At 35.6% G+C, this 22,990-nt stretch overlaps 3 protein-coding genes across 10 annotated transcripts; 1 reads left to right on the top strand and 2 right to left on the bottom strand.

The window, feature by feature from the left end:
- Window positions 1–1,531: 1,531 nt before the first annotated feature.
- Window positions 1,532–12,648, bottom strand: LOC125222665 (tubulin-folding cofactor D). 2 transcript variants are annotated; one of them, XM_048125399.1, is made up of 18 exons: window positions 12,528–12,648; window positions 10,793–11,340; window positions 10,493–10,595; window positions 10,128–10,304; window positions 9,273–9,464; window positions 8,695–8,811; window positions 8,138–8,242; window positions 7,319–7,489; window positions 7,016–7,231; window positions 6,405–6,603; window positions 4,994–5,199; window positions 4,679–4,903; window positions 4,002–4,553; window positions 3,662–3,925; window positions 2,780–2,824; window positions 2,212–2,397; window positions 1,827–2,132; window positions 1,532–1,743 (listed from the first exon to the last, which is right to left on the bottom strand). In XM_048125399.1, exons 2-17 carry the CDS (start codon window positions 11,287–11,289, stop codon window positions 1,839–1,841), a joined length of 3,549 nt encoding a protein of 1,182 aa, XP_047981356.1. In that variant the 5' UTR covers window positions 11,290–11,340; window positions 12,528–12,648; the 3' UTR covers window positions 1,532–1,743; window positions 1,827–1,838. The 2 variants fall into 2 exon arrangements, with proteins under 2 accessions (XP_047981356.1, XP_047981355.1); XM_048125398.1 differs by lacking the exon at window positions 12,528–12,648 and adding an exon at window positions 12,088–12,334.
- On the top strand, window positions 12,575–16,313 carry LOC125222668 (tRNA 2'-phosphotransferase 1-like). 6 transcript variants are annotated; one of them, XM_048125407.1, is made up of 10 exons: window positions 12,586–12,753; window positions 13,348–13,349; window positions 13,437–13,520; window positions 13,683–13,793; window positions 14,333–14,480; window positions 14,649–14,738; window positions 15,322–15,376; window positions 15,463–15,585; window positions 15,831–15,887; window positions 15,977–16,313. In XM_048125407.1, exons 3-10 carry the CDS (start codon window positions 13,456–13,458, stop codon window positions 16,099–16,101), a joined length of 774 nt encoding a protein of 257 aa, XP_047981364.1. In that variant the 5' UTR covers window positions 12,586–12,753; window positions 13,348–13,349; window positions 13,437–13,455; the 3' UTR covers window positions 16,102–16,313. The 6 variants fall into 6 exon arrangements, with proteins under 6 accessions (XP_047981361.1, XP_047981360.1, XP_047981359.1 ...); XM_048125404.1 differs by having other exon boundaries at window positions 12,575–12,753; window positions 13,348–13,520; window positions 15,831–15,904; window positions 15,977–16,112; XM_048125403.1 differs by having other exon boundaries at window positions 12,583–12,753; window positions 13,348–13,520; window positions 13,686–13,793.
- A 787-nt stretch (window positions 16,314–17,100) lies between these two features.
- Window positions 17,101–19,587, bottom strand: LOC125222666 (UDP-glucuronate 4-epimerase 3-like). Of its 2 annotated transcripts, none has more exons than XM_048125401.1 (2): window positions 17,867–19,587; window positions 17,101–17,338 (listed from the first exon to the last, which is right to left on the bottom strand). In XM_048125401.1, exon 1 carries the CDS (start codon window positions 19,185–19,187, stop codon window positions 17,892–17,894), a length of 1,296 nt encoding a protein of 431 aa, XP_047981358.1. In that variant the 5' UTR covers window positions 19,188–19,587; the 3' UTR covers window positions 17,101–17,338; window positions 17,867–17,891. The 2 variants fall into 2 exon arrangements, with proteins under 2 accessions (XP_047981358.1, XP_047981357.1); XM_048125400.1 differs by lacking the exon at window positions 17,101–17,338 and adding an exon at window positions 17,483–17,754.
- Between the last annotated feature and the right edge of the window lie 3,403 nt (window positions 19,588–22,990).

Below are 22,990 nucleotides of genomic sequence, written 5' to 3' on the forward strand. Positions count from 1 at the left end.
ACACACAAAACAAAACCTCCTAAAATCCCGTGCTATTTTCAAAGTATGTCAACTTCTCTGGGACGGAGGGAGTACTTTTTTTCTTTTCTACCTCTTTCTTAATTTACTAATAATTCCATAACTTGTATATCACCAGCAAATAAAATTCTCAGATCCTATTTATATTTTATGGAGTACTTGTATCCTATTTATATCCTATTTATATTTTATGGAGTCCTGGTATGAAAAATATTTATTGTATAAAATAACTAACAATAGTTTGTTTTCAATTCATCCTCTCTTTTTTTAAGTTATTAGACCAAAGGTATCCACTAGCGAGCCTATTAACTATTCTCCGTGCTGATTTATAGTAATATCGAAGGATGGGAGAATTGGTCAAATAATTTAAAACGGTTTCATATTCAAAAATAGGGTTCTCTCTAATCATTTTGGTTAAAAATGGACGAATCTCATGCCAATCGATAATCTTACAATCTTTCTCTTCAACTTATGAATTACTACAATATTCCCATACATGTAAAGTAAAGCTTATACTCAACAATAAATTTAGCCAAGAACCTTCAAAGATTTGTTCAATGTTTGACTTTGTACTCAAAAAATATTGGAAGGCAAGTGGAATGACCGCGCAGTAATGGCCTTTCGAAGATTTCGAGTTCAGTTCATACTCTGTCTTAATTATTAAAGCCCCACTAAATTGAATGAATAGAAAATTCAACTAAAGTTCAAAATTCAAAATAATGAGCACACGCCTGCCTCCAACTCCAAATATGTAGAAAATTAGAGAAATTTCAACGAATTAATCATACATATGTATATTAACAAAGATATGACGAAGACCAATTAAGCGCACCACTCTTATTGAAAAAAATTAAATAAGCGCACCACTTCCACTTGTGATTAGCAATACTCTAATTGAGGTCGGTTATGATTTAGAATTTCAATCAGCATTTAAAAAAATATAGCAACTATTTTGTTATCGGCGACTATATAATTTTATTAAAAAATTAAGCCACTTGTCAAAATATAAAAAAACTTATCTTAATTTATGAGAGTCCATACATAAACAAAAATATCTGATAACTTAATTTGTACTGAGATTATATTTTTCCCTAGTAAATAGGAGTATAATTGATGTGAGACCTTAAATAGAAAACATGAGGAATCTTCATTCGTGATGGCCAAATAAACACGTATGCGTTTCTAGAAACTAAATTATTCATAAGCAAGCAACCCTAAACCCTACACTATAATATACTCTATAAATTAGCATGTTTGATCGTATTTTAATTACACTACTAAATTAGCATTCCACCTATTCTATAACTTCAACTTGGACACTTGTTAGTAAAACATGTTTCAGGTTAGCTTCTCTCCAGAATATATATTTCATTAGAAAATAAACAAATAAGTTCTAGATAAGACAACTTTATAATAATTTCTAATCAAGTATCATAAGTTGTGAAGGAAAGAAAAATAAGTTATCATATAATGATTGAGATTCCTTCAAGCCCTCTAATTTGTAAGTAATACATTGGTAAAAAAACAATACTTGGAATAGTCATTTTCAGAATCAATAAAAAGGCAAACAAAATTTGTAAATACATAGCTCATATGTTGGCATGGATTTGTTGATACAGCACAAGATGATGAAAGAAGGGGTTTACCTGAATTAACCTTGAACAAACTTGCATTTTTGCAGTTAGCTTGCTTCAGACAACCAGTTGATCAAATATGTGAAACAACCTTCACAGTGTAATTGCATTAGGAAGAGCGTCAACTTTTTTTATTATAAGAGATGACAGAGACGGGCGCAGACACAGACATACCTATTTCTGGTCCTAATATCCAGCTGATCCCACCAATGAAGAGTAGGACGCATCCTCATCAGCAGAAGCCTGATTTTGATCGACAGCCTTTCCAGATTCTTTCTTAGTAGTAGCATTTACTGTTGCTGCAGTTTCAACATTGGCTATCTCGTACAGCAGCAGCCTTCTCTTCTTTGCTTCTTCTACATCACCTTCCCAGCAAGTTTCAGTAATGATTTCAGTCGCTTCGTTTAGTTTGTCTGCTGAAATTAGATTCTCATTTTCCAGAAGAACGAGGTATACTTGTTCAGCAGCATATTTTCGGATCTGGAAGGAGAAGCAAAATGCCATTAGCCATTAAGATTGAATCATTTATTAGCAGTGTTGACATTTTAGTAATACATACCTTTGGATAACGGTGGGCAAGGAAAGTCAGTAGATGAGAGAATGCCTTAATGCTGATAGGATCTGAAATTGAAGCAATATATCCTAGTATTGCAATTCCTGCATTTAACTTAGAGAAGTCCTTTGTTCCTCTCAACTCTACAGTGAGAGAATCCAGAACGCCCGCACAAAATACTGGAGTCTCATCCTGAGAAATCATAAGTAGCATTAGTAAGGAAAGACAAAACTTGTGTGCGACTTACAGAATGGGCACAACAGATTAACTTGTTGACAGGATAGAATGTGGAATCTCAGCTTAAAATCTTAATTCAAAAATATGGGGTTGATAGCACCAACAGGAGTAAGAACTATATGCTGTCTGGTTAGACAATGTCAGAAAATACTTGCTTTAACAAGCATAATTCAGTGCTGATGCATAAATGAAGAGAAAACAAAACACAAACCATCACCAAATATCGATATGAAAGTATTAGATAAACAATGCAGTATCATATAGACGTGTTAACTGACTACAAACCAATATATGAAGCAACACTGAATAGAAATGCTAGAGAGCAAAACATACTGACCTCCATGTTCAACAACAACTTCCGACTGAAGAGAATCTCAATAGTCTGAGATAAAGGGAAGGAAATGGTAAGGCTTTCAAGGAATATAACACAGAGATATACACAGTCTAAATCAAGATGAAAAATGGTAGTATCCGGTTTCAGCATGAATGACATTAATAAGATGCTTATTTAGTAGGATTTTCTTTGTCTTGATTTGTTTCGTCTCTCTCGTTCTCTCTTTGGCTTCCTCTACTGCCTTCCTAGGAATCTGCTTATGCATTACAAATTGTCATGTTGTCTGCAGTTATTGATCCTTATTCCTTCTTTGCATTGAGTACAGAGAGCTTAAGTGGTGTAGATTATTAGTCTGGATCATCCAATCTCATTGTATAATTTTATATTCAATCTTTTTCTAATAAGTGGCACACCAAATCTGGCGAGCCACAAGAATGACAGATTAGGCCAAAGATATGAATAAGACAATTATTTCAGTACTTTAACAAACATCATGTTTGATTGAGTTCAAATATCTAGAAAAAGAGGGCAGGTCTGTTATAGCTAGTTCAGGTTTGTCTTAACGAATTATGACAACAGTGCAATGAATGTAAAGATCATAATCCACATTGATCATGGTTCAGTTTGTAATGGGTATTTCAGAATTAGAATTGAACTGTTTTGTGATCCAGCATAAACAAAATCTACCAGAAACAATAATTATTTCAAATTCTATTTGAATCTTGTCCCCATAAACATTTTGTGGAATCTTGAAACAGTGGATCTTGGGGTAAGTATGTATTTAAACCTCAATACAGAATAATTCGCAAAGGCTGTGTGTACATAAAATGCACCCAAGTTAGACATATCATTCATGCTGACAATAAAGCCAAATGGTAAACTTACCTTCAAAGTGGGTACAATGACTCTATCACACCTTCGATATCTCTGAAGGATCCATAGAATGTCCAATGACAAACTGGGTTCTTTAGATTTATTGTGGCCTTCAGTTATTTTATTCTGAAGATAATCTAGCAACGCACTGAGCGATGCCTTTCTCAAAGACTCTTGTAGACCACCAATGGAGATAACCAACCCAGACACTACATATATGCTATAGCAACTAACTTTAAGGAGTTGAACAAAACGAGGATATGAAAATGTTGGAACCTGCATTTAAATCAAATTATATTCTCAAATAAACTAAACATTCAACATTATCAGAAAAAATTGCTAGTTAACTTACCCCCCACAGGAGCTCAGCCTCATTTGGAACTATATGCTCAAGAATTTCCCTGTGTGGTATATGTGGCACAAAAATGGTTTTATTATGGAGGAGTCTTTGGAGAATCCTTGCTGCTAACTCCCGCAGTTTATCCATCTTCTCCACAGCTTGTTTTACAATGCCTCCAACTAAATTTTTGGCCAAACTAGCCTCAAAATATGAGCTGAAGTGATCATCACCCGAGTTATCACCTTTTTCAAGTTGTAAAGAAGATGATATCTCTTTATTTAGAGAATCTCTCTTGCACAGAATATATGTACATCTCTCAAGGCCATCCATTGCTGCCTCACGAACCCAAGAACCTATATCGCCCCTGTTGTCAGTGGAATAATCTTCAAGAGCTATAAAAAGACTGCTCATCACTTCATTCTTAATAAGGGGAAACAAGGCGATCCCATCTTCTCCAGAAAGAAAATCAGATGCTTCTCCAGCCTCAGATAAAGTTTCGCAAACAGATACAAGTCCTCTGACAGCATTGACCCGTGCTTCAGCATCCCTATCATCCGGATTATCCTGCATACACAAGAAATTCAGTCAAATAAGTGCCCTCATCTTTCTTAATTCAACAGTAGCTGACGATGTAGTTTCAGATGATATAGATCTTGCTCTTCCATTAACAAAAGAAACCATATTTATACCTCAATTTTACATGAACGGCAGAGCTTTGTTATTGCAGATTTCCACCCTCTAGACAGAAGCTCAAGAGGTAGAACACCAAGTGCCAGAGCTGATCCTCGTCTTGCAGCCACATTAGGGTCACTTAACTGTTCAAGATATCTTGACATGATATCATTGACTCCCTTGTTCTCCATCATTACAAAGTAAGTGGGAATGTAGTGCTTGAGGGCTTCAACAGCAACATTCTAAAAGCAAGAACAAAAATTTATAATTCAAGAGGCAGGCATATGAAATTTGGCTGGAAGCCTGGAAGTATAATTGGGTGAAGGGAAAACCTGTATGTTAGAACTTGGATGCTTCAAATTCTCATTTAGGGTATCAAGCAAACTTCGTTTAATCTTTTCAGTTAGAGATATTTTAGCTATGGAGATGCACTGAATGAAACGAGAAACAGCAGAACGCATGATTTCTCCTCCTTTACCACGATAAAGTCGTGCTTTCTCAATTGCAGGAACAATACCAGCTACTGTTTTCTGCTTATCTGCAAGAATAAACCAAAAAGTGAATTAGTCATAATGTAGGTAAATCGCATTGACTCCAATGAAGTCAGTTTAAATTAATTATGCAGAGCTCCCTCATTATAACTACACAACTTCCCTTGCACAGAATTCAAGAGCACTAACCAAATCTTAGTGTTTGCCCTCACTTCAAACCAGAAATGTGATTGGCCCAATTTTTTGCAACAAAATAAAAAAATCTGAGCCAGCATCACTAACTGTCATTGCCTGCCACGTTGGTTGGGGCACTGATACGTAGCTGGTTTGTTTTCAGCCTGAACCCTCTTTTAAATTTTGACTCAGCTAAACACTCAAAACAATCTAATTTTCTTCAATAAAATACTTAATTTCAGTTCCATCTGTTTGTAACGTTTTTTTTTGAAAAAAAAAAACTTGAATCATCATTACAATCACAACTTAAATACACATTTTTTCACCCAACCCACAATTTCAACGTATATCCCAACATCCCACTATAAAATACAAAAAAAGTGTCAATTAGTCATCCAAACATATTTCTAATTTCCACAAAAACCAATGCATTCTTATGGAAACCTTGTAGAGTGCATTGGAAATAGTGAAAACCGTAAATAAAACAAAACCATTCTAAAGGGTTTCCAAAGGGTTCAGCGCAGTGACTTGATAAAGTATATGTATTCCTACGCAATCACTTGAGCACATAATATTCAAAGAACATGGAGAGATGAAATGAGTTAATTGGAGAGAATAAAGTAGAGACAATAAGAGAATAAAGTAAGAGAGATGAAATGTGTTGTTTTCTGCCAAAAGAAGGAAATGACTCAGCCATAGTGGGACGGCCCCAAAAGGAATACAACTCAACTACAGTTGGACGGATGGAGTATTTCTTTTCATGATTAAATGAAGAAAACACTGATAGATTTTAAACCACAAGGGTAGTCATAAAATTAGTGTTGAACAATTGCACATTTATATCAAGGTAAAACAAAGTCATTTTTTTTTATCTTGCATCGTTGACAATCATGAATAAAATGCCAACTAATGGTTATATTATGCAAGTATATATATTAAACAGAGTATCTGCAGAAGCTGAAAGAAAGAAAAAAAAAATTAACATACCGAATATACTGCAAGAGGGTACAAAAAGGCTGGACCAGGCGAAAAACATTTCCAAAATATTGAATAAGGCAAGCAGGGCACTAATACATACCTGTGGGAAGGGCATAACTTTGCTTATGAAGAGCCAACACTACCTCCCCAGTGGCCAAGGTTGCACCGTGCCGCATGCACAAGTCAGATGATAAAGTGCAAGGAACTAATTTATCCAAAATTACATTTGCAAAATATTCAGGCTCAAACTTTACAAGCAACGAAAGGGCAGTGGAAGCAAGTTCTCTCAAACCCTTTTCCTGCACATCCAACATAATTTGAATGAGCATACGATTAATATCATAGAATAATAGGCGGAAACAGAAGCAATGAAAAGAGAATCACATCAACATTATCTTTTAAAACAAAGAAATCATTGTAAAAGCAATTGCTAACAAAAAATTTAGATTAACATTTTGTTACAACATTAAATCTGTCATAACATTTTCTCAAAAATTTAATGGAGGTTCCTGCACCAGATTGCACATACTAGATGACAGATTTTATCATGCAATGGTTCATCAATGCAAAAAAGCAACACTAAAATACGAGTTTGAGACGGCAGCAAAATAGGCAGTTGTATTTGTTTGGTGCTAAAGAGTAACATATCAATGAGAAAGACACAACAAATAAGCAAAACTGAAAAAAATAAGGAAACCAGCTAGCACATACCCAATGACATATCTTATTGTGCAACAGTTCATCCACAAACGGACGAAGGTAGCCATCATATTGAGCAATGAAAACAGCAACAGATAGATATGAGTTCGCTCGAGATGACAGTGCAAAATAATCGGCAGTATTCACTATATCAATGCCATGGGAGAAATTCCCTTGTCGCCCCACATTTTCCTGGAAAGCAGCAGCTGCTGCTCTTCTGCAATTAACCTAACCATTAAGCTCATAGATTCGTCATCACATTGGTAATAGAAAATAAAATCAGCATTATACACATTGTTGCAAAAGGTTATGCACCTCACGGTCATAGCACGCCACTGTTAGAAGATGCGGGGCAACCTGTTCCAGCACATTCTTCATGTCTCGGTGGTTATATGCACGGCCGAAAGCCCAACAAACATAGGCAGCAGCATCACGTACATGGGATCCGACACTATGAGGTCCTCTTCGAATATCATAATGTAAAGCCTATCAAGGAAAGATGATATTTCATATCTGCTAGCAGCAAATGAACAATTGTGATTTCTTTTGCCTCAGAGAAGCTCAAAGTTAAGAGTAGCATACAGTGGGAGTATACATAATTCTGGAGATCATTTGAAGTTAAAAAAAGATGATAAACTCATAATACTATAAAGAGGGTGGGCGGAGAACCCAGCCAAAAATATTTGGCTGAAAATTGCATCCAAACCGGGAAAAAAAAAAACAAAAAAAAACTATGGAGATCAAACTACCTCGAAGAGTAAATAATCTCAACCTTGTCTGATAAAAAACAAAAGACTTAACAGAATATTGCTTTTGGGTAGAAATATGAATCAGCTATAAAGGATCGGATCAAGTATTTTCAAGAAAAGCTACAACAGGATACGGGAGGTGGTATTCTGAACTTCACAACAGAAAAGAGTTGAGCTAAAATGCATAAAGCAAACTATGAATGGAATCAATAGAACAGAGAGTGATGATAATTAAACAGACATACTTATGGCAAATAAAAGGGTGCATGTCATTCTCCAAAATCTTAGATAAAGCTGAATGGCTTGATAAATACTCAAACTACTATTGAAAAGATTTGATATTGTAACTTTTGTCCTGTACCAAAGAGAAAAGAAAAAAGCATACCTTTATGATCACTGGAACAACTTTGGGAAAGCTGATTGGTAAGAGTAGTCCTCTGCGTGCAAGTTCTCCTAGGGCCAAGCACCCACCGTGCCATGAACCATCTCCCTGCAATAAATTATACACTACAAATTCAGAATCAGATATAAACCGTATTTCCATCACAGCTTTTATTGCCTGGTACTTGCTACAACACTGAGGGGAGTATCATTCTAGCTAGATGTGGTAAACATCCTGGTGGTGCTTTCTCTATCTTATATGTGCAGGTGCGATGACAAAGTGAATTGTTTTAGCTATCCACAAGAGTTAGGGATCTCTCCATTCAGAGGTCATAGTGATTATTTCATGTGAGTTCTTCCAGTGGTTGAACAGTCTTAATCAAGTTACCATGTCTTGTGTTGAAATATTAAGTGCAACAAATAGAAGAATTTGATACTATAACTTAACACTTTGAAACTGTACCTCTTTGGATGATTATATAAAGCTTTACAGAGTTGTAGAAGAAAGCAGAAAAGTTAAATAATGGGGAACAAGAAGAATGCAAGATTATGTTGCCATACCTCACTAGGAGAAAAGAGTTCCAGTACGGATGAGAGGATCTCGTCTGCAAGAGAGTAAGTTAAACGTGAAGCAACACGGCCAATACCTTTTGCAGCAGACCATCGCACAACAGTGTCCTGCACGAGTAAAAATGGGGTATAAATCAAATGTAGCTAAGAACCTTACTGATCCAATAAAAATACTCCATCCGTCCCACTTTAGAAGTCCCGATTACCCATTTTAGTCCATCCCACTTTAGGAGTCCCGGTTAGAATCTTCCATAAATGGTAATAGGCCCTACATTCCACTAACCCCATTTCACTCACATTTTATCATAAAACTATTATATAAAAATGGGACCCACATTCCACTATTTTTTTTCATCAACTTTCCTTTACATTTCTTAAAACTCGTGCCAAACTCAATTGGGACTCTTAAAACGGGACGAAGGGAGTAGCTTATTTCCTTCAAACATTAAAATCAACAGAAACAGGGAAGACCACTACAAATGAGATTGTAACTTCAGCAGACAAGGCTCACAAGCTACTTAGAATGTAAATTGAAGCATTAAATGAACTGAAAACAAGCCTCTGCATACCGTATCTCTCAATCCTGACAGCAAAAGTTCAATAATATCTTCTAAGACATCTGGAACATCCAAATCTTCTTCTTCAAGGCAGCTCATTTCTTGTGATGTATCACAGGAGTTTGTGTCCACGGGATTATTTAGTTGCTCAAAATTTCTTGTCTCATTTAAGGATATGTTTTCTCCAAGAACCTTGTTTCTACCCTGTAATATTGAACGGAGTACAGAGTAACCATAAACGACAGTACAAGTTTGAACCAGAAGCTACGTCAACGAAAATTTCCACAATCTTTCAAATTATCTCTTTATATCAAATCATTTAATTTTAATAATTGTTCTTTTAACTCTATCTATGAACTCCAGTTATATCATATCACATATGTACTCAATATAAAGAAAATTGTGGATTCTCTGCTTAGCATCAAGACACATCTGCCAGTATTTATGTCAACCAGTTCTAAAAAGTTTGGAAAAAAAAATCTCAACAGAGCACCAATTAATCTTGCTCGGATTCCTTCCCTTTCCACCCCAATGTACATGCAATCTCTTGTTCTTTTTCTTTATAAAGTGAACTGTGAACCCACAAAAGTTCATTAGCAAAATATATTTTTTGCATCCTAGAATCTGTACTAGCTATTATGGATCCTGATATCAGCACAAAAATATGGAAAGATGGCTACAACTTAAAAGCCACTTGCATGTTCTCTCCCAAGAAGCTTTCCAAGGGAAATTAAATTTACTTTACGAAGAATATCTGAATGGAACTTGTTCTCAGCAAACATACCGAACTGTTTGTCATTTGTCTATTAAGCAAATAGACTCATTCATCAAGTAAATACATAAGTGACAATCAAGAAAGAAACTGACCACATAATGCCAAGTTGCTGAGCGAGGTGGCAAGACTGTTAACCCAATCCGCTGGGCTAGCTTTATAATATACTTACGGAGTAAAGAACTCCGAATAGCAGTACGAGCCTTGATCAAAGTAGATGCATCATTCCATAAAAGTGGCACTACATTCAGCAATACTGATGTGCTACCGATCTGTGTTTTCATAAAAAAGTTAATAATTGCTGAATCTAATGATCAGCAGATTCACAAGAAAATGGTACAAGATGAAAAACGTAAGAGATTGGAAATGAAGTTGATATATGATTGGTAGTGGTGGAGACAGTCAGCTTAATATTTTTAGCAAGCATGTCTTAGAAGATTATTTGACAATAAAAGCATACCTTAAAGATGGCAGCCAAAGCTTCAACTACACCTAACAATCGAAAGTGGTCTATAACACTGTCCTCCACAGATGAAAGAGTTTCATGCGCCCAATCAATAAAGCTGAAGGAATGCAAACAAATAAGCAAGTGGAAAAAACAAGTGCAAAATGAAATTGCCATCAGTAAAAGGACATGGTGACTGGTGAGGGAACAAAAACTATTGATAATGTTTCCTAAAGAATGTTGAACACAAACATATCCTTCAGCGTTTATGGCATTACATCTATTCCTTCTGAATACGACAATGAAAAGATGCACCTGGTGAATGCCTTTGACATATCTGGCCGTGTTAAGAGCCTTGACAGCAGCAATCCAGCTATGCTACGCATAGGACCTGCATTTGCTAGATAGTTCTTACAGATCTCTAAAATCCGCAATACCAATGGAGGAGGCTCATCTTTCCCAGTATAGTCACTACTAGCCATGCTAGTATCCACAGAGGATAGGTCAAAAGGAATCAACACAAGAATAGAAAGCCAAAGAAGTACGACACATTTTGTTTCCATTGCTCCAGTACTTTCTTGCCTTAGTGAGGTATCAGAATTTGTGGCATGACATTTCTCCAAAAGGGATACCGCAAGTTCAAGATCTGAGACCTGATGAGGAAAGAACCTAATAATAGACTTGTACCCACAAACTGTAACCAAAGAATATATTATTATGCATATAGGCTGGATCACTTCAGTGATCTCGTTGGAGGCTGTCCCTAATTCTACCGCTCTTGATCGGACAATATCCATCAGAGGTGAAATCATAATCTCAAGATATGGCTCTAAGAGCTGGCCTTGCTCCTGATATTTATCCAACTGCACATAGGCAAAATAGAAGTCAATGCAAAGTTCAAAATAGATGCCATGTATTATTAAAATAAATCTATTGTGGGGAGAAAAACATTAGCAGACTGATAAAAAACATAGAGCCAGTTGTATTTGTGGCTTCCAAAATCAACAAATATAATACCACTTCAGAGATTATTTTCCCGTAGAGGCATGTTTTGAAGAAGCATAAAAACATACAAAAGATTCAAAAGAAAAGAATGATTAATGAACCAAAATAAACAATGTGTTAACGTTGAGCCACCATTACAGAAATCATCAATGAAAACAAGATTCAACAGATCAAGAATGGCATTGCATTCTACATATGCCATATGTAAAATGAAATGAGCAATCATAAATTCAAAACGAATCAGCACTGACCCACCATTAACACAATCTTCAGGAAACAGAGATTCAGCAAAACGATGAAAATAAATGTTTTCTAGAAATGCCATAATACAGCAGCCAAGAATCATAATTCTCCAGATTTTTATTTCAGGGCTCCCTATCCAGTAACTAAAGCCAGCAACTTTGTGATTCACAGGCATAATGACTCAATAAAGCAATCACGCACAAGCTTTCAGCCGATTACAATCTCCAAAACTGCATCGCCACTAGTTTAGCATAATTGACAATCCAGCATCGAATCAAACACAATTGCTGCTAAAGTAAAACCAAAAATAAACCCCCCAAGTTCCAGCAATGTAAAACATAAACTTCACAGTCTGAAATTACAATGGATCGAATTTTTTGGACGGCAGAGAGATCGGAGACACGGCGAGCGGAAACAATGTTGTCGAGCAGGGATTTGACGAGCTTCCATTCTTGAAGAAAGTATCGCTGCAATACACTCTCCTTGGAATCGTACTCGTCTTCTACTTCTCCCTGTAGGGATGGTGAAGCTGAAGCTTCTTCCTCCATTAACATAACTTCTCAAACTGTAAACTTTGCTTTCTGCTACTTCGTCACTACTGATTTTACTCTTGCATTTTCGCATATGTAGGTTTTTATTTCAAACATATAAATACTAAATGGAGTAATAAATAAATAATTTTAATAATAACAATAATAAAAGTATTACTCAGGTTCACAACTTGCCGAAAATACAAAGTGAAATAAAATAAAAACACAAGAGTATTTAAATTAAATAAGGAAGAAAAAATCCCATTCAATACCTTTCTTCTTCCTTTTTAAAATTTCAATCTCATTTTATTGATTCCACCTTCTCCTCAATCGTAAACTCAATTTCCCCTGATTCACATATACTCTCCCAAATTCTCAATTGCAATCCCAAACCCTACCCTCCTCTCCTCTCCTCTCACACACACCACAGCCTTCCTTGCCTTCTCGCCGTTGCTGCCTTGCCTCACCGAATTCATTATTGAGTCTTTCTCACCTCTGGTAAATGACTCCTTCTACTTAGAATCAGCTTTCAAGTCATCTCCACATCTCTGTCTTCGTTAACCATTGGACTTCCCATCTTTGATTCTACCACAAACCTTAATTTCATTACGTGCTTGTTTCATTGAAAATTGAAATAGAAAAGGGATTCATCATATCCTGCAATATTATATTTACCTGCTTGTTTTCTTCTCGTTACCACAGCTTGTCTTGATGGAAAAAACACCGGAAATTTGATCATCACACTACCATGTTTGCTCTCTTTTTTATGCAGTTAGTGTTTTAGAGTATGTGTTTTTAGAATATCAAAACTTGTCAGCTCCACTTGTACACCAATCCATGTTTCCCAAACTTGAATTAATACCTAAAAAAATATGCTTTGTGGTTGAATGTTGGTACCTGCTACAAATAGTAAATTCTTTGTGGTTAATAGTAGTACTCTCTTGCTTGCAACGTAGCGTGTGGAAATTTGAAATGAAAGTATGTTATAATTGTTCAAGTAGATCCTGATCACTTGGAAACAAAACATTCTTTCATTTCACATTCTTGCCAATTTTTCAGTCATACCAACTAACGTTTGTCATACATCTGTAGATGTCCGTAGCTTTCCGCGTTCTAGGTTACCGCTCTCTTTTGCTGACACCTTCCATAGTTGATTCTCGTTCCTTGTTGCAACATTCCAGATTCCAACACTCAAGATTGATGGAAAGTCATCGCGTTGCAGCTGGAAACCCCAGTTATGTTACCTCAGCTCATTATAACAAAGGGTTGGTTACTTGTTTTTTTTTCTTCTTTTAAATTTCTAATCTCTATCATAGTATCATGGAATTTTCTATTTTAAAGAAAGAAATATTGGCTGAATGATCTTCTGTATATTGTTTTTCTTGCTTCTCTGTGTCTGATTTTTGGCGCAATGACTTATGTGGCAGTAGTGGGGGCAGAGGTAGAGGAATCGAGACGAAAGATAACCGCCAAAGATCAAGAGGGAATGGCAGATCCTCTTCGGGAAATGATAAGATTAATGCACTTGGCAGACTGCTGTATGTGGTTATGTTGGTCTTTCTGTTGGAATTTTATTCCTTTACTTTCTTGGAATGGTTTTTTCATATTGGTGTAGGATCATACGATCAGTTATAGACAAGCATCCTATATATTTGTATGGAAAAGAATGAAGAGCAGATGCTAGGAAGAGTAGCCAATTTAAACATGCGAGATAATTTAGGGAACTCTTTCTTTATTGATAGTATCCATAGATGATTGGGTGTTGTATTCAAATAAACTCGTTGAAAACTTCGAATGTGTTTGAAAGGACCTTGATGCCACTTTTATACTAAGAAATATTTCTAGAAAAGTAAGTTTTGTGATGAAAATTAATCACCCCATAGTATTATTATATCATCTTTCGTGGTAGAAGTGAATAAACTTGGAAAGATGGGCTACGTGTTATGATTTTAGAAGTTGGACTAGTTTGATAGATTTTTTAATTTTATACTATTTGCTCAACTCTAATTCCTAATAGTTTAACGTGTTGAATAGATCTCTCATTCTCATATAAGCTAGTTTGTTGTATAAACTCCAGAACGCGCATATTGAGACACCAGGCCTCTGACTTGAATCTGGATATGAGGAATGATGGTTATGTCAAGGTCCAAGATCTGCTTAAGTTAAATTTGAAAACTATGGCAAATATTCCATTGCGATCACACACAGTTGAAGAAATTAGAGAGGTTTGACTCTTAATCTTCAAGTTTAATATATCTTCAATTTTATTTGCCATCGGTATCATGTGTGGTTTTGTTTTCTTTTGATGCATGCTTTTTTTTAACCAAATCTTTTGTTTCTTTTTCACTTTAGTTTATGTGTAAATACTTTTGATACTTTTAATATGTCCACAGGCTGTCAGACAAGATAACAAACACCGGTTTAGCCTATTGGAAGAAAATGGAGAGCTTTTGCTACGTGCAAACCAAGGTCACAGTATAGTGGTAATATGCCTTACGAAATACTATTGCAAAAGAGGCTGTGTTTTGGTTGGACTTTTGTAAAGGGAAATACTAACTGAAAGTTATCATTGTCTTCTAAACTTCTGTGTCAAGTTAAAGAAGTAGATTTTACAGAAAGGTGTTTATAATTCATTAGAATTTGTCAAAATGGAACTTCCTTGATGGCTCGCAACCTAGAGAGGAGCTCAAGCACCTTAGTAGTATTTTATTTTTATTTTTTTTAGGTGCATGTACCTCTCTAGTTAAGTTCATTGACAATATGTGATGTGAGGCATGATTACTAATGTCTGATTCTAAAATTCAATTGATTATCTAATAATAATATACCTAACATCGTACTGTGTGCATTTTGATTAATACTGTTATGGTGTAACCTTTTGTCTGCCTTTGTATTGGTATCTAAAATTGTGGAATTTGTGCTCAGTTTGGGATCTTCAGTTCTTGTCATATACATCGTTCTTGAAAATTGTTTTTCTGATTCTAACTCTTAAATGGTGTACTAGCTGTGCCAAATATGTTCTCAATATCCTTAAAAATTCTCCTTCATTGTCATTTTGTTTGACAGACAGTGGAAACAGAGAGCCTGTTGAAACCTATACTTTCACCTGAAGAAGTTCCAGGTTAGATTTTACATTGATTGCCCTCTTTTTCATCGTCAGATATGATAAACTGTATCGCATCTTTCATGCATGCTTGGTTTTGTAAGTTTGTGTGCATGGAACCTACAAGAAGAACTTGGAATCAATCCTAAGGGAAGGTCTCAAGCGCATGCAGAGGTTACACGTGCATTTCTGTAGTGGCTTGCCAAGGGATGCAGAAGTTGTTAGTGGTATGATCTTGCCTTTGTGAAATCACTCTTATAACTAACATAAGTTCAAAGAATTTCGCTAATTTCTCCATATGTAAAATTATGCTTTAAACCTTGGTTGCATAGTTTCATAATTGCTACTAATATAATAGCCTGGAATAACTATAGATTGGAGGAGCTCAGACGACTGGCGATAAATTAACATGTGCATTAGAAATCATCATATTTCTGAATGATGTCTTGATATGTATGATCTAATTTTTCAGGTATGAGGCGAGATGTTGACACGTTAATCTTTCTCGATGTGAGAAAAGCTATGGAAGGTACTCCACTAAACATGGTAGTTCACAACAGACATGATATGGTATTATTATATTATATTGCATCTGCTGATATTCTTCTCTGTACTCAGAGGGAATGAAACTTTTTGTATCCGACAACAAGGTGATTTTAACCGAGGGTTTTGATGGAGTGGTGCCTGTGAAGTACTTCCAGAAGATAGAATCTTGGCCTCAAAGACGGCCCATACCTTTTTAGATGGCAATGGATATTCCAATTGAATTTCTCTTTCAAGGTAAAACACGATGATGCTTATCTATGCACACGCGGACGATCTCCATTTCCTTGTACGAAACATTACAGAGAAGTGTGTTTATCTGCTCCAATGACTGAGAACCATGTTTCAGCATAATCTTTATCCTAAATGTGTAAATACTCGAGTATTATATTGCCATTGCTTTTTTTGCTTCTTTGGAGGATCTATTGATTTTGAACGATGAGATTTTCTACAAGATACAAGAAACCTTGTTGATGGAGTGGCAGAGTGCGATCATATTAGCATGTTATTTGATGTTTATTAAAATCTCCTTAACCTGATAAAGTGTCTTATACAAAATGCCCAAGTGCTTTGTCTAGTGTAGTAATATTACATTGGTTGCAACGAAAAATCTTAATGGTTGAAAATGACATCTTGTTCCAAGAAACTGCAATATTACTGTATCCCTAATCTGACATCATTGGTGCACAAAACAGTAAACCAGACGGCTGAAACAAGCAGAGATAATCACACATAAAAGTGACAGAAAACCAAAACAATAAGATATTCCTACAAACACTAAAATGTACCACTACCAAGAAAACTGGGCAAATACCCAAACCAGGCAGATATTGTATCGCATTACATTCAGGAACAAGGATGGAACACAGCCGTGGAATAAACTGAACTAGCTATGAAGAATTGGGAAGCACTAAGCACTATACGAAAATAGCACGAGACGGTTACAGTTCTTGGTTGATGATTTTATACTTTCTTCTACAGGTACGAAACATATAAAAAAAAACATTAAGATGACCACAAACCTAATATGCATACATAATTGATTTGGACCCTTTCTTTGATTATGCCACAATTAAGTTGTGTTTCCCTTTCTCAACCTACAACTGTAAGCTTTTCAACTAACTCTAAAGAGTATGATAGTTGAAGTAAGCTGTGACTAAGACCTAAGGCAGTTATAGTAATAAAACTCTACACGTATCTTTCTCATAACACAAAAGACTTCATATAAGTCCACAAGTTGGGTCTGTCAAAGTTCAAAAAAAAGGACCGTCTACTACTCCCATGAATGCACGTGAAATCAAACAAACAAGAGACAAAATCACATAGGTTCGTGAACGACTTCCCTGCCAAATCATGACCCATCAATCTCATGTAGCATCTCAGGGAAAGAATGAAGATCAGTTCTCAGAGTTGGCCAGTCCAGTTTCCAAGTTGTAGCTGCAAGAGTATATAAAACACAGAGAACCAAAAATATAATTGATTAACAGATGTGTATCATACATGCCTAACAAGAGCAAAGCTGTGAGGGCAATGAACTTGGTGAAACTGAATATTAATGTGGACATCACAGCAAGAATAAAATGCAGCTGATGAAGTCCCAGTTTATATAAGAAATTTATGTGGAAAGTTTAGCAGACATACTATTCTCTGCTATTTATTAGAATTGGATCCAAATCGTACACGTCCATCAATGAGTAAATTGCTCTCAGTAAGGAATTTTACAGTGGTAAAGTTACAACAATCACAATCTACTGGATACCAGATTTGATTTGTGCTTCGATGCAGGTCAGAACACCAAGGATCAAAGCCCAACAACCAAAAGAGCTTCTTCATCGTCGGATCATGGATATTATCTTTATATGGCATTATCAAGATATGTGATAACAAGATAATCAGAGGAGGCGAACAAAATAGTTCAGAAAACAATCATATCAATCCAAATGAACAAGAATAGAACAATCCTACCGCACAATTTGTGAAAAAAAATGTATCACTGAGTGCTCTTCTTGCCATCAACATAGTAACTAAGATACCATTGAACAAATTTCTTCAACCCAGCATGCAGATCTGTTGTGGGCTTATAGCCAAGCTCCCTCTCAGCCAAGCTTATGTTAGCATGTGTAAACGGCACATCCCCATTCCTCGGCATCTTCATGACCAACCTCTTTGCCTTCACCTTAAGCAACTTCTCCAAAATGCTCACTAGATCCCCCACAGGCACAGGAGACGTGTTTCCCAAATTATAAACACGCAACTGAGCCGGCCCCTTCTTCTTACCACCGCTGCCAGTACTCTTCTCTGCAGTATCCAGTGCAGCTAAACAGCCCTTCACTATATCCTCAATGAAGGTAAAATCCCTCGCCACGGTGCCGTGATTAACTGCTTCAAAGATTGGAATAGACTTCCCTTTCAAGATATCCCTAGTAAAGAAGAAGTAAGCCATATCAGGCCTGCCCCAAGGTCCATAAACCGTGAAAAACCTCAACCCTGTCAGCGAAAGCCCATATATGTGGTTATACGTGTGTGCAATCTCCTCACCAGCCTTCTTAGTAGCTGCATACAAACTAGCAGGCTGATCAGTCCTATCCCTCTCGGAAAAGGGCACCTTTGTGTTCAGTCCATACACTGAGCTACTTGATGCCCAAACTATAGCAGGCTGAGGATTCACATTCTTGCAAAACTCGAGCACACTAACAAGGCCAGCAATGTTGCTGTGAACATACGAGCTAGGATTCTCCATGGCAAAACGCACACCAGCCTGCGCTGCCAGATGCATAACATGAGTGAAAGGCACGATATCAAACAGCTTAGCCAACAATTCACCATCATTGATATCACCCTCCACAATGTACACCCCACTACGCTCTAGCAGTGTCTGCCTCGCCCTCTTAAGCGAGGGATCATAGTAACTGTTGAAATTATCGAGCCCCAAAACGCCATCCCCTCGCCTCTTAAGCGAGGCGGAGACATGAGTTCCTACAAAACCAGCAGCCCCTGTGACCAACACAGACATGCCATGCCTTGACCTAGGCTTAGCAGATTGCCTAACCTTTTTTTCGAAATTAGGGCCTGAATACGAGCTAGTTCTAAGAGACCTTCTAGAAAGATCTGAGGAGGCCGGGTTCAAAGAAGACGGTGATCTATAGAAGAATACGAATATCATTCCAACAAATACAAAAGACCAAAAGGTGAGCTTAGCTATTGAAGATTGCAGCCGCAGCCGATTGTACGGAGCTTTCTCCATCTTGAATTTCCCAGGGGTTGATGGGCTGTCAATGTGCTTCATCTGTGACACAATCCACTGAAAAATTCTTAAAAGATTTGAGAAATCCCCCCACTTCGGAATTCAGCCCCTTTTTGCCACTCCAATCTGCAGATTTTTCTCCGGCGGCGATCGAATTTCGATCTTTTGCTTCGTTCCGGTGAATGCGGTATCAAAGATTTGGGGGAAAACTAAAATAATCGAACAGGGTTTCTTCAGAATACGAGCAATACAGTTTTATTGATGTAGAAACAGGTTTCTTGAGGAGATGGGTTGTCTTCGAAGATCATTTCCACTTTTGTGAAATGCAGAAGAAAAAGAGATTTCGATTTTGGCAGAGAGAGAGAGAATTGAGTGAGTGTAAAGATAAGAATGAGGGATTTGGAGGAGGGAGAAGATGGGGTTTCAGTTTGAGTTTGAAAAAGTTTAAAATAAATGAACTAAATTTTAGGAGTTTAGAGAGTGGACTAATGATTTGATTATTTAGGAGACTCCAAATGCAGCTCTAATTAATGCTTTTTCTTAGTCTTAATTAAATATGATTAGTACAATAAATGCGTTTTGGACTAATCCTTTCTCCTACAATGACTCCGTCCTATATCATTGATATTTCCTTCAAACTGAGAGGGTTTTGTTGTTTTACATGTATAACTCTAATAATTATGATTTGTTAGATTTCTTTTGATTTGATTAGCTCTTCTTATGTGCATGGATAATGGTATTTATCTAATTATCAATATATAATGATGTTATACTTGGGTTGGGTGCTTGATATTGGGATTATAGGAGTTCATGTTAGGGTTTGTTGACTTTAGGGCTTGTGGGTTGGAAATGAGTGGATGGGAGATTTTACTACACTTTTCTAGTCAAATGAAGGTGAGAAATCAGTGGGGATTGGGATTTTTGATAGCCTCTCATTATCATTAAAACTTCCCCATTCTACTATGTTTTACTCAATATAAACAATGTTTTAGATAAATATAAACCCTGTTTTCGAAACATTAAAGAATAAAAATTCTAAACATTTTGCCAAAATTACTATGAATATAAAAACAAAATAATATGAATATTTCTAATTTGACAAAATCGAACTTATTCTATTTGGTTTAAATTTTACTCCATTTTACTTATCATCATTGTGTTGAACTCAAATTCATGTGGAGTACAAAAATGAGAAAGTGATGTTTGTGAACTAAACTCAAATTATTTCTTGGCACTTTCTTAAAGAAGTGCTATTAATTAATTGGATTTTTAATTATTTGACTAACTGCTTGTCAAAGTAAAAAGAATGTTGGATTAATTTGTGGTGGAATCATAATTGCTGTATAACGATATGAGAAAAGGTGATCGATGCCTTTCTCTACCTACAAATTTATGCGTAACTGCGAAGTGATACACTCGAATTAACTAAACCATGAGTTGTAATTTAACGTGTCAATTTCCTAATTGCATTCGTTTCCTAAATGTAAATATACGTATCAGTTTAATTTGATTAAATTAGCTAGAATCTCATACGGGATTTGGAAAGAATATAAGTTCATTGTTTACATTTTAAAAAATCCTAGTAAATTTTATGAAATATGATTAAAAACCGTACAACTTTAATAACCCACTTAATGATTTAGTTGGGCCCTTTTGTAATTTCAATGTGTGAGTCATTAGAGTACGTTTGTAACTAACTTATTTGCAATTTTTCATTAAGACACCAAATAAGAAAATAATTAACTATGACAAATAAAAAGTATTTGCGGACAATAGAAATGTATGAATCGTAAAATATCAGCCACTAATTCCAAATAGATGTACGCTCTTGAAAGTGATGTTTCCATTTAAACGTTGAGATTTTTCAACGGTTTTTTCAATGTTCATGTTGATTAATAATTTAATGTGAAGCATACTACTTATGATACAATGATTAGGAGGATTTTCATTTTACAAAATAAATTACTCATATAGGCCATAATAGAACCACCCAAAACAGTTTTATGCACAGCGAATTCAGATGGGCTATAAATAAGGCCCATTATTTGAGCTAACAATAATGTAGCCCAGCCCCAACAAAATCATAGATCTGGCCAGATCGTATGATGTAGCCCAGAGAATTCAGATGGGCTATAAACAAGACCCAGTTTTGACGACTGGAAATTTAGAGAGAGACAGAGAGAAAAAGTAATTAAAGTATTGCTAGTGAGAAATGACTAAAAAGTTTTCAAAATTGAAAAATGCATATTCTTGTGGAACGGACTAAAAAGGAAAGAGTGTAAAATTCTTGTGGGATGGAAGGAGTATATACTGATTCGAAATAGAATGTCATGTATTTCCACATAAAATGGCACTATTCAGTTTCAGGAAGGATGTTATATCTCCACGTCATATACGTATCAATGCGAGGGTTTCACATCATAATTCAAGCTCGAAAGGGGAAGTGCAAACCATTTTTGCAACGTGCTCGTTCAGACTTTTTTTAAAGATCGGACTTGAAATAGGATCTTACATTCCGTAGCCAGATTTTTGCTTTTCAGACCATTATTCTAACTTTCTTCAAAGTTTGAAATATAAAAAGAAATAATCAAAATTTAAGAAATTCCCAAGAAAAAAAGCGAATATTACTCGAAGATAACTTTGAATAGAATATTCGAATCATAAGCCGAATGTATATAGTAACAATATATCGAATTCAAATGATCAATAGTTTTTTAATGTTGAAAGGTGGACTAATCTTTAATTTATATGGGTAGGGATTAGGGAACACATGGTTGTTGTTGGTAAACTTTGAGTAGTTATGATTATCATCTTTCAAAGAGTGATATCTTACCAACTACTTGTGTTCTGTTGTATACCAAATCTTTTAGGTTTTTGGAATTGCAAGAAAGAGACACCATGCTATTCATTAGTTTTTTCATTTGAAATTGTTTTATTGCATAGCAAAAATATTTTTTTTGATGTCAAACCAGGATTAAGATTAAACATAAATACATAATATATCAAAGAAGGTTTATTATGTAGTGTCATCAACTTGACTTTTAATATCTACTTTCGAGAAAAATTTAAATCCTCTGATTCAAATATACTGGACTCCCAAGTCCCACCTACTCGTTCTTAGAGGTTTTGAAGTTCCAATAAGATAGAAATCATAGAATTAACGTGACAAAGATCGTAAGTTACTTTAGTAGTAGGAGTGTGCATACATGTGAAATTTAAAAAATGTGGCTATTATTGGTCACGGGAGAAATTCCGTTCAACAAGAGCATTTGGAAATTTTGAAATTGGTCTACTGAATATGTGCGTAATGATCTTAGATACTATAGTAAAATATTAGGGTTGTTCTTGTTAGGTGAGATTTTGAAGTTAGGTGATATGAATTTTTTAGCAAAAAAAAAAAAAAAATTAAACGAATTTTGTGTCATAGTACAACTATACTTACAAAGTATAGTAGAAATTGTTTTCTTTTTAACCTATTTCCTAGGAATAGAAACTCTTCAATTTGGGAAATTGACTCAAAAACTTTTCATTTTCCTTTATCTGACTTATTCTCTCTTTCTTTATCAATTTTACATTACTTGTCGTTGTTAAAGTTCATAAGTTTAGGAAAGGGATGAAGTATGTATCTGTTAATCTTATTACTATCCTCTGTCATATAAATATGCAATACTACATCGAATTATAAACTTATCATCTTAAATGAAAAATTCTAGGTGTACTTCCCACTAATATATAAATAGTGTCTGTATGCATATCATTGGGAAAGTCTAAAAAATAGGTGGGATATTTTCAACTAACTAAAATCTAAATAAAATACGTCAAAACAACCGCATACAACAAACCAT

Source organism: Salvia hispanica, chromosome 4, assembly GCF_023119035.1.
Source record: "Salvia hispanica cultivar TCC Black 2014 chromosome 4, UniMelb_Shisp_WGS_1.0, whole genome shotgun sequence".
NCBI classification, from domain to species: Eukaryota; Viridiplantae; Streptophyta; class Magnoliopsida; order Lamiales; family Lamiaceae; genus Salvia; species Salvia hispanica.